The 16,504-nt window shown below is 41.2% G+C and overlaps 1 protein-coding gene across 4 annotated transcripts in view; it reads left to right on the top strand.

Annotated features, from left to right (window-relative positions):
* Positions 1–16,504, top strand: part of SLC27A6 (solute carrier family 27 member 6) — a 44,471-nt gene that overhangs the window by 17,637 nt on the left and 10,330 nt on the right. For all 4 annotated transcript variants that reach the window (XR_014013111.1, XR_014013112.1, XR_014013113.1 and 1 more), the window contains exons 5-7: positions 3,364–3,558; positions 13,497–13,587; positions 16,109–16,307. Coding sequence is in view for 1 of the 4 variants with exons in the window: in XM_081213712.1 (XP_081069838.1) it covers positions 3,364–3,558; positions 13,497–13,587; positions 16,109–16,307 (485 nt within the window). In the remaining 3 variants the exon portion in view is untranslated. The remainder of the gene's footprint in view (positions 1–3,363; positions 3,559–13,496; positions 13,588–16,108; positions 16,308–16,504) is intronic.

Genomic DNA, 16,504 nt, shown 5'->3' with positions numbered 1-16,504 from the left:
GCTCCCTCGGCCAATAAAGCGAGATGAGCGCCGCAACCCCAGAGTTGGCCACGACTGGACCTAATGGTCAGGGGTCCCTTTACCTTTACTGCAATAACAGTGTATTAACATAAACAATAAAACCAAGCTGCTCTAAAAAAAAGTTTCTAAAGTCGATTGATACGATATTTATGAAATTGCATGACTTGCTTAACTCTTGTCATGTTTCTGTAGGGCCATCTCGCCCAATCTTGTTCTCAGATTTGTATAAGGTTTCCATGATGTCCTCAGGGTATTTCCAGTGTTTGCAACTTTGCACTTGCCTCTATAGGTCTGTTTCCTTACTCTACGTGCTTAATCCCAAATGCTGGCCCCTGGCCCTGGCTGTCGCCTCAAAAGTATTTTCTGCCTTGAGATGTGTTGAATTGGTTTAGTTACTTTGCACGGACTTGTGACAGCAACTGTGATTTTTCACAATGCCATAGCAGCTTTGAATTAATCTGTCTCCTTGTGTGGGGTATCTACAATAAACAAAGCTTTCTTTTGTTAATGAAAAGGATAAATGGAAACAAAGTTTACCTGCATGTCAAACTGGCTACTAGAGAGTTTCGGTTTCTGTAGGGGTATGAATAAACCATTCAGTCTGAATTGAGCGGGTTTCTCTACTGGTCTTTTTTCATCACTGAACAAAAGGTCACAATAAAAGTCTTTGTTGTTGTTTTTAGTCTGGTGTTACCAGGATTTGCATTTCAATAACAGAGAATTCAGTGACCTCAGCAAAGGGTAGCTGCAGTGGTGCAGATGACATGCCAATTTGAAATTAGCAAGGAATCAGATTCCTTTGAAGGTAGGTGCTTTTAAAAGTAGGCGCTCAAATCAAGTCTATTTTAGTTGATTGCCTGGAGGAAAATAAGCAGGATAAACAAAAAAGCAACATGATTTAAATGACTTTTCTGCACATTTTAAAAATGGTTGCCCTGATCCAGCTAAAGGGAATTGTGGCTAGGAATGCAACTCTTTGCACAGTCTGCATAAAAACAAGCCTGATTGTTCTCAACAGGGCTTTCTGCCATATAAGTGTCATTCTGCCATGTAAGCGTGTTTAGAATTGCAGCATAAATTTTTATTGAAACCAATGAAACAACTAACTATAATCTCATTGCTCACAGTGGGACCTAGGGCATATGCACACTTCCTTTTTGCCCGGCTGTTTAAAGCTCAATCGGAGCAAAGGTCAATCCGCAGAAAACCCAACTTGACGTTTGCTCCTATTCAGCTTTAAAGAGTGAATTTTCACAGGGAGAGCTCAGGCCAGAAAAGAAAAGAAAGCAAGAGTGTTAAAGCGTGAACCTGTGCCTGGAAAGAGTGCAGCAAAAGGTAAATGTGGATAAGCCCTTATTTAAAGCTAACTAGCTAGGTTGGGGTGGTGATGATTAAAAATGCAAAAGCTGGTTGTCACTTATGGCCATTTGTCATAGCCAAATGCAGTGTAAATTCTGCAGATAAAAAAACCACATTAAAAATGTTGATGAGTTGTCAAGTACATAAACAAATAGGCTGTTCCTAAGAACTGAATGTGGTTCAAATAGAGGTTACATTGTTAGTGATGTATATATACACCGTATTTTTCGCTCTATAACACGCACCAGACCATAACACGCACATAGTTTTTGGAGGAGGAAAACAAGAAAAAAAATATTCTAAGCGAAACAGTGGATATATGATTTTTGTGGTTCATGCTGTGGCCACAGACATGTGATCTGACAGTGAGTAGCCCAATGCAAAAATCCTGAGGATCCATGTGGATCCATGCTTTGTAACCATATTTTTGCACCACTGTGACCCTTGGCAACAGTGGGTGCGTGATTTTTTTGGTGCAAGATGTAGCCATGGACATGCTATGTGATCTGATGGTGAATTTGGGGTGACCCAGTGCAAAAATCCTGAGGATCCATGTGGATCCGTGCTTTGTAACCACGTTTTAAGTGGGGAGGGAAGGAAAAGCACTCAAGGGACAAGGAGCACGCATGGGGTGGGTGGAGAAGGATGCTGCTAATAATGAAGAAGAGGGGTTTAAGGGGAGAAGGCTCCTCTCCTCTCCCACTTTGCTCCTTTAAAGCAAGCAGGCTCTGCTTTTCTCCCTCCTCCCCGCTCATCCCCGGCTTAGCGAGCTGAAAACCTTTGCTGCTATGTAGCGAGCTGAGTGGGGAGGAGAGAGGGACAGAGAGCCTGCTTGCTTTAAAGGAACCAACTGGACAGGAGCCGCTTACACTCGTGTAAGCGGCTCCTCTCCTCTCCCGCTTTGCTCCTTTAAAGAAGCAGGCTCTCTGTCCCTCTCTCCTCCCCACTCAGCGGCTCCTCTCCCGCTTTGCTGTTTCAAAGCGAGCCACGGAGGAGGGAAGGAAGGGGAACCATGGATCCTCTGCTCACGACTGCAGCAGATCCCCCCCCCCCGCCACCTGTAGGCATTCCCTCCATAACACGCACAGACATTTCCCCTTACTTTCTAGGAGGAAAAAAGTGAGTGTTATGGTGCAAAAAATATGGTACTTCTTTTTGGTCTTGATATCATCTCTAATCCAAGAGTTTTTGCAGGCTCTCAAACACTATAAAAACCTGAGAAACTAAAAAATGGAGTAAGTATACAGTGGTACCTCTAGTTGCGGACACGATCCATTCTAGGGTGTCGTTTGCACCCCAAAAAGTCAGCAACTGGAGCGGCGCTTCTGCGCAAGCGTGGAGCACGATAGAGCACTTCTGCGCACATGCAAAGCGTGTAGAACGCTTCTGCACATGCACGTGTGGCGAAACCCAGAAGTATACACTTCCAGGTTTGCCGTGTTCGCAAGCTGAAAAGACGCAACACGAATCTAACGCAACACAAGGTATGACTGTACATACCATTGTGAATGGTGTTTTCACCATACTAACTTCAACACACGCGCACACAAATAAACACTCCTATTGTTGACCTCTAGCCTTAGGTATAGAGTGATAGAATGGACTCCCTTAGAAGGTGGGAGACTCTCCTTCGTTTGATGATTTTAAGCAGAGCTTGGATGGCCATCCATCATAGATGATTTAGTTGTGATTCCTGTATTGCAGGGGTTGGGCTAGATGACCCTGGGGTCCCTCCCAACTCTACAAGGAGCCATCCCATACCAGGACTGCCTTCAGGAACCTCCAAGGAATTGGTTGTGACTTTTATGATGGGTCACACTGCAGCTGGTCTCTGATCTATAGATAAACTCAAGACAGGGGCCGGATTTTAATTTTCTTTTTTTAAAATTTTCTTTTTAAATGCGAGCTTCGAATCTGCTGTAGGTTAAAATGTGATGGGTTCATCTTAAGGATGTCTATGTGTGTTTTTAAAATGTCTTTCAGAAAGAGGGAGAGAGGAATCACAAAGTTCGCCTAGCAGTTGGGAACGGAGTAAGAACAGATATCTGGAAGGAATTTTTACACCGATTTGGTGACATCAAGATATGTGAATTTTATGGTGCAACGGAAGGAAACATTTGCTTCATGAATCACACGGGCAAAATTGGATCTGTGGGTCGAACTAATTTCTTTTATAAGGTGATTATTTACATGCATATACTGTGTGAAGGAATGCCAGATTAACATGACTTTTATAGCGCAGTAGTTGGCAACTTCAGAGTCTGAATCACTCGGTGGGAAGCTGCTGTTCATACAAAATCAAGCTTTAAACCTAGCTCTCAATCAAGCCCTAAATCAATAATCTAGTTATTAATTGCATTATTTTGGTCAGATATGATATATGCAGGGACGCGGGTGGCACTGTTGGTTAAATCACAGAGCCTAGGGCTTGCTTCAGCGGTTCGAATCCCCGCGACGGGGTGAGCTCCCGTCGCTCTATCCCAGCTCCTGCCAACATAGCAGTTCGAAAGCACATCAAAGTGGAAGTAGATAAATAGGTACCACTCCAGTGGGAAGGTAAATGGCGTTTTCCGTGCGCTGCTCTGGTTCGCCAGAAGGGAGCCAGAAGCGGCTTAGTCATGCTGGCCATGTGACCCGGAAGCTGTACGCTGGCTCCCTCGGCCAGTAAAGCGAGATGAGTGCCACAACCCCAGAGTTGTCCACGACTGGACCTAATGGTCAGGGGTCCCTTTACCTATGATATATACAGTTGTTTGAATCTTTGCTTTATGGTTTTAACCATGAAACAGATCTAAATATTTACTCCCCTTCCCTTTCTAAATTCCTTTTTTGGGGAGGTGGATTTTTTAAAAAATTGTTTGCTAGTGATGCTTCACTGAAAAGCTTGGTTTGGGGATCACTGAATACTTTGTCCAACTGGGATTCTGCTCATAAATCACTTTTCTCTGAAATGCTTCTCAGGGCTTGCTGTCATTTAGCTTTAATAAAATTAAACCCTCCAGTAGCATGACTCCTGTGGGATAGGGATACATTTAGATCAGTGTATAGAAAGCTCCCTTTGTGTGGATGTATGAATACTAAGAACAGAGAGTTGTCAGTGCATGCATTAGCATAGCAAGCAGTAAACAAGCCCAACTTACAACAACTCATTGTGAAACTCTTTCAAAAATCCACTTATTTTTGTGTGATCATGACTAACAGGGCAATAATGTGGTTCTGCTGTGCTAACAGCTACTATGCCAGGACCGATGCCAATGTACCATAGTTTTAATCCTCTGCACTCCCAGCAGTGAGGTGGAAAGTACCACAGTATCAGAACAAAAAGCTAAGGTAATAATACCAATGGGTGGGTGTTCCCACCATCTATCATTCAGATGGTGGCCAGTGAATGGTCATTTTGCATTGCCAACCAAACGAGGAATAACATCACATGTTGAAGTCAATATTCCCTCCCTCACACAATGTACTATCTTGCTTCTCCCAGCAACGTTTGATTCCATCACCTATGGTATTCTTCTGGATAAGCTATCTAAGGTGGGTGACACAGCCTTGGCCTGATGAGTTAAAAATTAACTATGAGAAGTCCGAATCCATTAACAGAAGGCTCCTTGGTCCAGCAGATGTTTCTATGAAAATAAGGAGATGATTTCCTCCCATTTCTTGTTCAGTTCTCATTTCACCATACTATTTTGGAGGGTTCCCCCAAACTCTGGAGCAGGGAAGGTCCATATAGTTAAAGCTATGATTTTCCCAATAGTGATGTATGGAAGTGAGAGCTGGACCATAAAGAAGGCTGATCGCCGAAGAATTGATGCTTTTGAATTATGGTGCTGGAGGAGACTCTTGAGAGTCCCATGGACTGCAAGAAGATCAAACCTATCCATTCTTAAGGAAATCAGCCCTGAGTGCTCACTGGAAGGACAGATTCTGAAGCTGAGACTCCAATACATTGGCCACCTCATGAGAAGAGAAGACTCCCTGGAAAAGACCCTGATGTTGGGAAAGATGGAGGGCACAAGGAGAAGGGGACGAGATGGTTGGACAGTGTTCTCGAAGCTACCAGCATGAGTTTGACCAAACTGCGGGAGGCAGTGGAAGACAGGAGTGCCTGGCATGCTCTGGTCTATGGGGTCACGAAGAGTCGGACACGACTAAACGACTAAACAACAGCAACAACAACAGGGAGTTGCAAAGGGAAGCAGGATTTGAAGAAAATTAGACCCCTGCTTCCATTCAAAGGGAGCAATCATATAATCATACTCTTCCATTAAACACATTGATTTTTATATATCCTGCAATGGCTTAATATTGGAATGACTTTAGTTGTGGGTAAAACATAAGGATTGAAGTTCCTGAGGCCTCTTTTACAAAGTGTCTCATTTTTGTGAAGCAAGAAAGACTGCACACTCAAAGGATGTTGGTCCAATCGAAGGCTCTTAGTACTTTTTGTGTGTTCCCCCTTCTCACAAAGGAATTAAAAAGAAGATACCGATTGAATCAGCAACATGCTCAGCATTCTGAGTGTCTTGACTTCCTTGAGTACTACAAGTCTTTTGAACAGTTACTCATGTAGTTTTCATTTTGGATCTCTTCCCAGTTAATGGGTATTGTTGTGTAGTAAGTGACAAGCTGTGTAAGTAATTGCAGGGCTTGAGAAACATGGTCTAAGAGCTTGACAATGAAATTTGAGAAGTCTGCATTCTGGACAATCATGCTTGTTCAGTAATTTTTTACTTGTACTGAAAAGTCCTGTATGGAGATGCATTGCATTACAAGCTAAATAGCGAAATAGATATTTCTGAACTAAGGATTGTAGCAGCCAACTCATATCGTTGACAACTCATTCCCATTGAATCCAGTATGTGCAAGATCACTTCTAAAACGTCTGTATTTTTGTGCTTTTTTAAAAAAAATAATTGAGAGTTTATAAGGCTGCCAGACTTTTGCTGAAATAAGAACTCATACATTATTCATAATATTTAAATTCTCTACATTCCAAAAAAAGAAGCAATATTTCCCCCCTCACGTTAAATTAGTGTATTGCTCTTTCTCTTGATATAAGTTAACCAGTTTAGTCTTTTCCCCCAGTCTGTATTCAAGCTTTATTATTCATTTTCCATATATATACAACACCTAGTCATCTTCACTATCATCAATCCAATAAAAATATCACAAATTATACATGCAGTTTTAACTATGTGCTTTCTGCACGAACCCATGACTTCCTGTCCTCTCCATGTTTCCTTTATATTAAACATCTTGCTTTGATTTGTAATTATTAATTTATAAAAATTCTCTTTTCTATTTCAATATCATTTTCCATTGTATATATTACTCACAGAAATCATTCAAAGGCAACTACCGTGTTTAAGTTACAGCTATTTTTCAAATAATTTTTGAAATTATCCCATTCTAGAATGAACTCTTGTCTGGGTTTCTCTCTTTCCGAAAGGGAGGCTAATTCTGCGTATTTTGTTAATTTGAATAACCATTCGACTCTGGTAGGGAGTTTGTCATTTTTCTAATATGTCGCAATGAGCACTCTTGCGGCCGCAGTTGCATATAAAAAGAATTTTCTTATTCCCTTGGGAATGTCAATGCCAGTAATACCCAGAAGAAACACTTCTGGTTTTTTAGGGAAATTTACCTTTAACATTGGGACGCGGGTGGCGCTGTGGGTTAAACCACAGAGCCTAGGACTTGCCGATCAGAAGGTCGGCGGTTCGAATCCCCGCGACCCTTTGACCTTCCTTAACCAGTTTAGTCTTAAGGGAGCTCATTTGTTCCAAACCACAGAAATGGCTGTGGCTTTAAACTGTAGTAGTTCCTGTGTGCTGGGAAAACACAAGTGAGATCTACAATGAAGTGTTGCAGTGTGGAGTGCTGCTGTTCACGCTTCTAGCCACTCCATTCCATTCTTTCTCCCCACTCTAGTTTTCTATTTGCCCTCCACCCCAGTTAGTCATCATTCCTTGGCCACTGAGCATGCTCAGTTTGCATTAGGCTGGTTTTGAGACATTCTCCCCTTCAGCTGCTATTCTAAATACACTAACCTGGGATCTCAATGGGGGCCTTACTTCTGAGTAGACACATACTTCCTAGATGTTTACCATGCTGCTTCGTAACCCTCCTATTGTTTATAGATGGTGCAGTTTTGGTTATATGAGCACCAGAACACCAGAAATAGAGAAAAATTGAGCCAAAGAATAAACATTTCTCTTTCCCAAGCCCATTGGATGGTGCAACTCTCTTTTCTTCAAACCAAATATCCTGGTAGCATAGTTTAGTCATGCTACATTTCCTTTTCCCGTCAACTAAAGCAGAAACAGGAATAATTATTTCCTTAGTTTTTCAATTAGTGGGTTAGTCAGTTCCCATCTGGGAGTGTTATTTTATGCCAGCTGAGGCTTTCTATGAATTAAAATATTAGTTATTTGATTTTGTTGTCTGTTGGACATTATTAGTAGCAGAGGGTACTTAAAAGACTTCAGTGACAGCTGTATCATTTGGGTCTTGGACTTCTTGAGTTTCTAATAAGTATTATATTTCAACCAAATAAAACACTGCAGTTTTACCGCATCCTGTGGATAATGCAAGAAACGGTTCTTTTTCTTTTTTATTTACTGTTAAGTTGTGGGCGAACATATCAGACGACACAGCGATTCTTCAAACAGCTCTTTTTTATTCTGAGGCCAGAACTGAACGGAGCTGAAGGGCTCAGTCAGCCTGCTTATATAGAGCTCCAGTACCTTGTTACTGTAACAACTTTCTAAAACTATCCAATCACTGAACGTCACTTTTGATCCTTCATTTGCATAACTATCTACAGTATCCCCCTGCTGGCCCAGGGTGAGAACCTCAGTACATAACACCTACATTGTTTCCAAAATATTAGTTTTTCAGCTTAAAGAAATGTTAAATTATTTTGTTGAGATGCGAGATCCTTTTATTATTATTATTATTATTATTATTATTATTATTATTTTAAAAATTATATTTATTACTTTTCGAACAGTTTCAACACAACACTACAAACAAACAAAAAAGAAAAAGAAAAAAAGAACAATACAAATACAATACAAAAACACTGCATACAAAACAAAACAAAAACAAACAAAAACAATTTAAAAACACCTCAAACATTTTCAATATCTTATCTTTCATTCGCTTATTTCCAACGACCTCCTCACACCTCCCTTTTTGTATTCCACTTCTATTTATTGTTTCAGCAATTCCTTTCCATCTTCCTCTGTTTTCTATCCTATAATTATCTTAACACATTCTAGCCTTATTTTTTCCTTTAATTTTCTGTTAATCTATTTATACTTAATTCCTTATAACATTTCTACTAAAGCCATATAACTTCATTCCAACATTCTTCTAACATTCAGTAATTTTACAATATTTCTATAAATAGTCTTTATACTTTTTCCAGTCGTCTTCCCCCGACTCTTCTCCCTGGTCTCGGATCTTGCAGTCATTTCCGCCAATTCCATATAGTCCATCAACTTCATCTGCCATTATCCAACACTTCAGTGCTTTCAAGAAGCAACCATTCTCTCAGCCAGCAAAAAGCAGATGGTTCACAACAAAGTTTAGGGGTCTGGCAGGGCAAGTCCACCTCCTTCTTTGGCATCCGTCAATATCTTAAATTTTACTTGAGGCTTCCTGCCCTGCCAAACAAATCTAGAGACATCCCTCTGCCACCTCCTGAAACAATCCATCCCATCCAAAGCTTGCAATGTTTGAAACAAAAGCAACATCCCCGACAACACAGCAACCCTCATCCCCACCACAGCGACTCGGCCCCACAATAACAACTTCAGATTTGTCCATATTTCCAAATCCCCCTTCTCTTCAATCCAACGTCCTTCACAGTTATCCTTGAATAAATTCACATTTCTGGCGGTCATACTAACCCCCAAATACCTCTCTTTCTCAACTGATGTTAGTCCTGTCTCCTCCTGAAACTCTGTCAAGCTTTCCTTTTCCTCAGGTAGGGCTCTGATGCTCAAATTCATCTGTTTCTCTTTAAGTTCAATCATAACCAATGTCAGCTTATGTTCATCGAGTTGTCCTTGTATGGATGGGACTCTCTCTCTCTCCAGTTGTGTTGCTTTACATTCAGCAGCAAGGGTTTTCTCCTTGACTTCATCCGCAGTTTGCCGTGTCAAAGTAGATTCCTGTATCAATTTCTGGATGGTTTCTGTATTGGTATTCACCTTTTGTCCCAGATTAAACTTTCTGCCATTAAGTCTATTTTAATATTTGCAGCATCCACTTTCACATTTATCACGTCTGTTTTCTTGTGAAGCTGTTCCAGCGAATCGTTTATTTTCACTAATACGACCGCTAAGGCCTCTTCTGTCGACATTCCGTCTGTTTTTTCCTTTCCATTTGCCATAACACTTAAGAGATTCAAGGTCAATCCCAGAGTCTCACAATTCTTTATCTTGCAGCTGGAAATTCCCCTAGCCCAGTTCCTGTAGAGCAACCAATTTCAAAAGCTTCCACTAGGGGAAAACAGTTTCTATTTGTATTAGTCAGTACTGTCCTCTTTTAAACAATGTTCCATTAATCCAAAGTTAGTTTCAGTTTTCAGTTACTTTTAAAGAACAGCCGGAGACAGTAGAAACAATGTATTCTCTTGTTTAGCTACCTGTCAATGAACGTTCTAAACGCTGTCAATGAACATTCCAAAAGACATCGATCCTGCTAGCAGCCCGTTTCCAGGGTCTGAGCGGCGGTATTATAACTCTCTTGACTCTCTCCTACAGGCATATTCAGTCCACCACTTCCCCCCCTCTTCTCCTGTTTCCAAAGGGGGGGTTTAGTTCTTTGCCGATGGAGATTTGGTCTTTTGACAAAAGGCTTTCCAAGACTTCAGCTTGCAGGCTCATTGCTTTAGTTTATTTACAAAAGGGGAGGCGGACTTCCTGTATTGAACCTCCCCATTTCGATGCCAAATTAAACGTTTAAAAATCCAATTCCCCCACTTCAGCTCTACTCACGGGTAATTACTTTAGAGTCAAATTGTCCACAGGAAAAGGTCAGTGCTCTCCGGCAACAGCTATGTGGCTTCACTCCGTGGAAGAAGCAGACAATTCGAAGCACCGCGCCACTCACCCCACGTCGCTCCGGATCCCCGAAACCGGGTTTCCCCGCGAGTAGGGTGCAAAAGGTGCCCACCGAATCCATGTTCACAGGCTTCTCCCGCCTGTGATTTTTACAGGTCTCCACCTTCGCCGTGGCGGTACAGACCCAAATTCCCACGGGGCAAATTCCTCCCGATCAGAGGAATTCAGCCATTACCGGAGGCACCTCCCCGGAAGTCCAAGATGGGAGATCCTAAGGCAGAGCTTTCCAAACTTTTCATCCTGGTGACACACTTTTTGGACATGCATCATATTTTATGCATCATGTCTGATGTATTACAGTATTTTAATATTTTTTTTTGGGAAGCCGCCCAGAGTGGCTGGGGAAGCCCAGCCAGATGGGCGGGGTATAAATAAATTATTATTATTATTATTATTATTATTATTATTATTATTATTATTATTATTACACAGCAATTCAGTTTTACTAGCAAACCGGAGATTAAACTAACCCCTTTCCAGCCTGGGCTACCAAGATAATAACGGGTCTTAGAACCAAGCCTTATACAAAAGGGCTGCGTCTAGAAAAGAGGAGACCAAGAGGCGTTATGATAGCCATCTTCAAATATCTAAAGGGCTGGTCACTTGGAGGATGGAGGCAAACCGTAAACTATAAACCAAAACAAGCTGTGCATAATCAATGCAGAATTTAACCCTGTCCTCCAGCCCATCAGCTGATATCACCAGTGATGTCAGCTAATGGGCAAGTAGGCGTGTTTTAGGGGAAATGGCCTTGTGGGCTAAATTGGACTCCTGGCGGACCGATCTTAACTCACTGGGCAGAGATTTCCCACCCCTACGCTTAGCACTGCATGCCAACCAGTCCAGTAACTCCCACTGCTGTATTCAAAGAGATGAACTGGGTCATTCTTCAATGCCTTGTTAATGGGAAAATCCAACAAGAGAATCCAGGTGTCTTTTCCCAGATGGTATATCTGCTTCAGGAGAACTACATTTGTTCAGTGCTCAAGCTGCTGTGTGCTGTTGCTTGGAAGATATAATTTCCTTGATAGCAATCCTCTCCTTCCCTGTTCTCACACTGGTGAAAGAGGGTCTGGCTGTGGAGGAATTGACTTCAGCTTCAGTTTTTTTAAAAATGTACTGCTAGCATCTGAAGGCCATGATGAGTTACAGTTGTTAAAGTGTTATCCAAGCTGTTCTCCATTTGATCCTCCACACACACAACCACAGAAGAACCTCTTTTGATGGTGTTGGATAACAAGTACAAGCTGCAACTTTCTGGACAGCAACTATTAAATGGAAGTGGGTAGCCAAAAGTTTTCACAGTGTTGTGCGGGGGGTACTTTTCCACTTACTAACAGCAAAACAATTAGGAAACGTTTATGCTTTTACATCTGGAAAAGCATGTTTTATGTCTGTGATCCTACAGTTTTGTGTTATCTGAAACATGTTCCTGAAGCTTGATTCCTAACTGGATTTTCATTGTGAAAAAGAAAAAAAGATTCATGACAAGGTCATTTTATTTAACATAATTTATGTAACTCTTGAGGGACGCGGGTGGTGCTGTGGTCTAAACCACAGAACCTAGGGCTTGCCGATCAGAAGGTCAGTGGTTCGAATCCCTGCGACGGGGTGAACTCCTGTTGCTTGGTCCCTGCTTCTGCCAACCTAGGAGTTCGAAAGCACGTCACAGTGCAAGTAGATAAATAGGTACTGCTCCAGCGGGAAGGTAAACGGCGTTTCTGTGCGCTGCTCTGGTTCGCCAGAAGCGGCTTAGTCATGCTGGCCACATGACCCGGAAGCTGTATGCCAGCTCCCTCGGTCAATAAAGCAAGATGAGCACCGCAACCCCAGAGTTGGTCACAACTGGACCTAGTGGTCAGGGGTCCCTTTACCTTTACCTTTATGAGAGGGAAGTTCTATAACAGTTGTTAGGATTCCATTTGTGAGGGGGGGAAATTGCACACCCTCTTCTGCAAATGGAAGAACATTTTTTTATTTAGTTTTGTTTTACTCTAGCATGAGTTGTGAAACAGGACATTTTTCAAGATATTCTGCAAATTAACATGGATCCAAAGTTGCATGTTATATCTGAAACTTATTCATATATATCTTATTGTATGTCGTTGATACTGTAAGGTGACTCCCTTTTCATAGTGTGTGTAATTGTGTAGGTTGAAAGTGGCCTTCCTGTTGAGCTAGGAGGGAAGCAAGTCAACAGGTGGTCATTGAAGGAATACTTTGACTCATTGACTATTTATAACCGTTTGTAATATTCTGAAGAGCCTCTTCACTGTGTTGTCTAGAAACACATGCAAATGTAACATGAGAATGCAGCTTTCTACAGCTAGTGGATCTATACTTTGACTGCCACAATTTCATCTATTCCTTTACTCCGGGGGTGACTAATCTGCGGCCCTCCAGATGTTGTTGAACTCTTTTCAGACTGAACCAGCATGTCTAATGCATAGCTGTCAACGTTTCCCTTTTTTAAAGGGAAATTCCCTTATTCCGAATAGGATTCCTCACAAGAAAAGGGAAAAGTTGACAGCTATGGTCTAATGATCGGGTTTGTAGTTCAGCAATGTTTGAAGGCTCACAGGTTTCCCACCCCTGATTTACCTCTAACATTTTTTGAATTTCACAATCTGACATTTGAGAAAGTTTTGAAATGCATTTTGTATAACTTGGTAAGCACATTAGAACTTTTGAAAGTGGTATATGAAATTACTTCATTTCACAGCATTGGTGCCCAAGGTTTTAAATATTCCCCATGTTTATTTATTTACAAATATACAGACAATAACAAAAGTACTATGAGTAGTTTACAATATGAATATTACAATTAAAATGTATTTGTTGCATCTTCATAAAAGCTTACTTTTAGGTAAGTACAATCATTAAGTAGAGCACACAACTCATTTAATGTACATTATTGAATGTTGCCACAAGATGTCACTGTCTAAACATTACTGATCCCATTTTTCTTTCTACTTCAAGCTCTTTTTCCCTTTCGACTTAATCAAGTACGATTTGCAAAAAGGAGAGCCAATCAGAAACAAACACGGATGGTGTGAAAGAGTTAAGAAAGGTAAGGATTTTATCCTGAATTTTGATGGCAATAGATCCTCCAGAGGTATTGGATGCCTAATTGAAATGAAAACAAGAACACATACTTTAATAGGACTGCAGTTTCTTAACAGGCATAGTCACTGTTCCTTAGTCGTATCGAGAGAAACCACCTTGGCCATTGTTGTGCTGTGAATCCCTGGACCAAGCTGTATCATTCAGGATGCTGAGAATCTTCGCTTGAATTTTTAAGGATTGCTGAGAAAAACCTAAATATTATCAGGCAGATTTTGCTAAAGGTGTAGGGCTTGTTTGTACACAGAGATGCACATAGACATTACAACACAATTATATACAGTGGTACCTTGGCTTAAGTACTTAATTCGTTCCGGAAGTCCGTTCTTAACCTGAAACTGTTTTTAACCTGAAGCACCACTTTAGCTAATGGGGCCTCCTGCTGCTGCTGCACCGCCTGAGCACAATTTCTGTTCTCATCCTGAAGCAAAGTTCTTAACCCGCTAACTATTTCTGGGTTAGTGAAGTCTGTAACCTGAAGCATGTGTAACCTGAAGCGTCTGTAACCCGAGGCACCTCTGTACCCAATTTTTCCGTGTATTAGACGAGGTTTTTTGACTCAAAAATCATGTCAAAAAACTGAGGTTATCCTATACATGGATAGTGGCATGGGGGGGGGGAGAAGTGGCGCACTCGCCAACTAGCCAGTTGACGGGATCACAACTTCCACCCGATGCCGCTGTGCGCGGGAAACAGTCTAGGGAGTGTTTTCTGCCTGCAGCTGCATGGAGGGCCAACTTTGGGCCATCTCCCCTCATCTTCTTAAAATTAAGTCCCCAAAAATAGGTGGGGGTCTTATATATGGGGGCGTCTTATAGACGGAAAAATACGGTAAGTGCTGCTCCGTAGCACAAGGAGACAGAAATTGACAGATTTGAAACATCAGAAAAACACTGTGGAGTTCTGGTAAAACGTTGTGGTCACATTGCTTGTTGAACTTAATAAACTAGAAAAGCATTAGTGGAGTCCATGTGTAACTCAGTTATATTACAACCACTGTGTTACATGAGTTTACTTCCAGCGAAGATGGCATCACAACTGAATGTGCTTATGAGACCCTAGCGTTGAGTACTTCGCCAAGCCTGTCACAGTTTCCATGCTGTCAGCAATGCAAATTCTTAACAGTTGCTCTGATAGAAAGCCTTACTCTTTATTCATACTTAGAGAGGTTGCTATTGTACTTGCTAGAAAAGTCTCCAGAATTTTAAAATGCATAGCTTAGGATCAGATAACCCCAAGCCACTGCTGTCATCTGGTGGCCAGATTGTGAAACAATTTTGTTTCTTTTTATTTGTACGTTATTTACATATTTACAATGATTTAATTCTAACAAGCTTATAGCTCATATTGTTTCAGTTTATTTGGGATTCTTTGTTATTTCTTCTTTAATACATATTTAAGGAAAATAATGAGACCACAGGAAAGCAATCTCATCACGCTTCCACTTGACCTTTTTCTAGAAAAAATAGAGTGGTTTTTAAAGGCTAGATTGGAATTTCCTTTTTGTATGTTGATTTTGCTTAATATACACAACCTGATCTTGGGAAATCCATGTCTATAATATCCACTCTGACCTATTTCCTCCCTCTCCCCCCCCCCCCCGAAAAAAAAAACACTGCAAGAACATGCTCAGTTATGTGAAGACCAAGGTAGCAGGCCCTGAAATTTGAGTGTCGAAATGTTGAGGTTCAAACTCCTGTATGCGGAAAGAGACTTCAGTTTTTCTAAATGGCCCAGAATTATTATTTTTTCAACCCAAATGAGGCCTTAAAACCACATTGGTTTAGAGCTAAGCAGTCCCTCTTAAGTTCTATTTCTCTCCGAATACCCCCCCCCCCATTTTTTTGGCCAAATATATCAGAGACATAGTTTGTTATCAAATTGCAGTACATCTGGATGTGAAGAGTTCTGGCATGGCCTGCCCTACCAGTAGGCAGAATGAAGCACCTGCTTCAGTTATTAAATGCCAGGTGACAGAACCATTCTCCCAGAGTTCTCCAAAATAGCATTCTCTCTGCTCCCTAAGTTATTCTGCTGCACTCAGGTCTGGTAGAGGATGTTATCCCATCACCAGTGTTAAAGTGAGATTTAACTCCTAGTCCAGTTGGATTCTGTACATGGGTGGCATCATATTTTCTTTCTTGAGAAGTCTTGAGTTTGTATGCTGACTACAGTCTGCTTTTGATTTATCATGGCCATAGTATAATAATTTAGAATAAAGCCGCCTTTATATTTTTCTTAGGATCTTTTAGAGTGAACCGACATGCTTCTTTGGTCAGCATTTTGTGATCACTTTGGATTGACAAGAGAGGCAACGCAAGAGAAACTCGCATACACACAAACACTTTTTGCTACGATGCTTCAAGAGGCATTCTGTCCTTTTGATAGCTTTAGACAGCTTGGTAAATAATTACAGATTGTGCTGAGCTAACTTGCATCTGTCTTCTTCTCCACAATTTTACACGCAGGTGAGCCTGGCCTCTTAATATCCAAAGTACACTCAAAGAATCCATTCTTTGGCTATGCTGGAAATAAGAGAGACACAGAAAAGAAATTACTATGTGACGTGTTTAAGAAGGAAGATTTTTATTTCAATACAGGGGACCTGATATTTCAAGATCAAGATAACTTTCTTTATTTTTGGGACAGGACAGGAGATACATTCAGGTACAGCTACTATTAAAACTTAAACCATCTCAGTGTGTGTGTGTGTGTGTGTGTGTGTGTGTGTGTACAGATAGTTCTGCTTACACTTACTTTTGTTCTATGTCCAGTGCACCCTATCATCTGACTACAAACATTTTCACCGAGCGGGGGGAATATTTTACCTAAAAATAAAAATCCTTGGAAATAGCTAATCGTAA

Source organism: Podarcis bocagei, assembly GCF_964188305.1.
Source record: "Podarcis bocagei genome assembly, chromosome: 11".
Taxonomy (NCBI): Eukaryota; Metazoa; Chordata; class Lepidosauria; order Squamata; family Lacertidae; genus Podarcis; species Podarcis bocagei.
The sequence above is the reverse complement of the archived record's forward strand: the minus strand, read 5'-3'. Positions and strand labels throughout refer to the sequence as shown.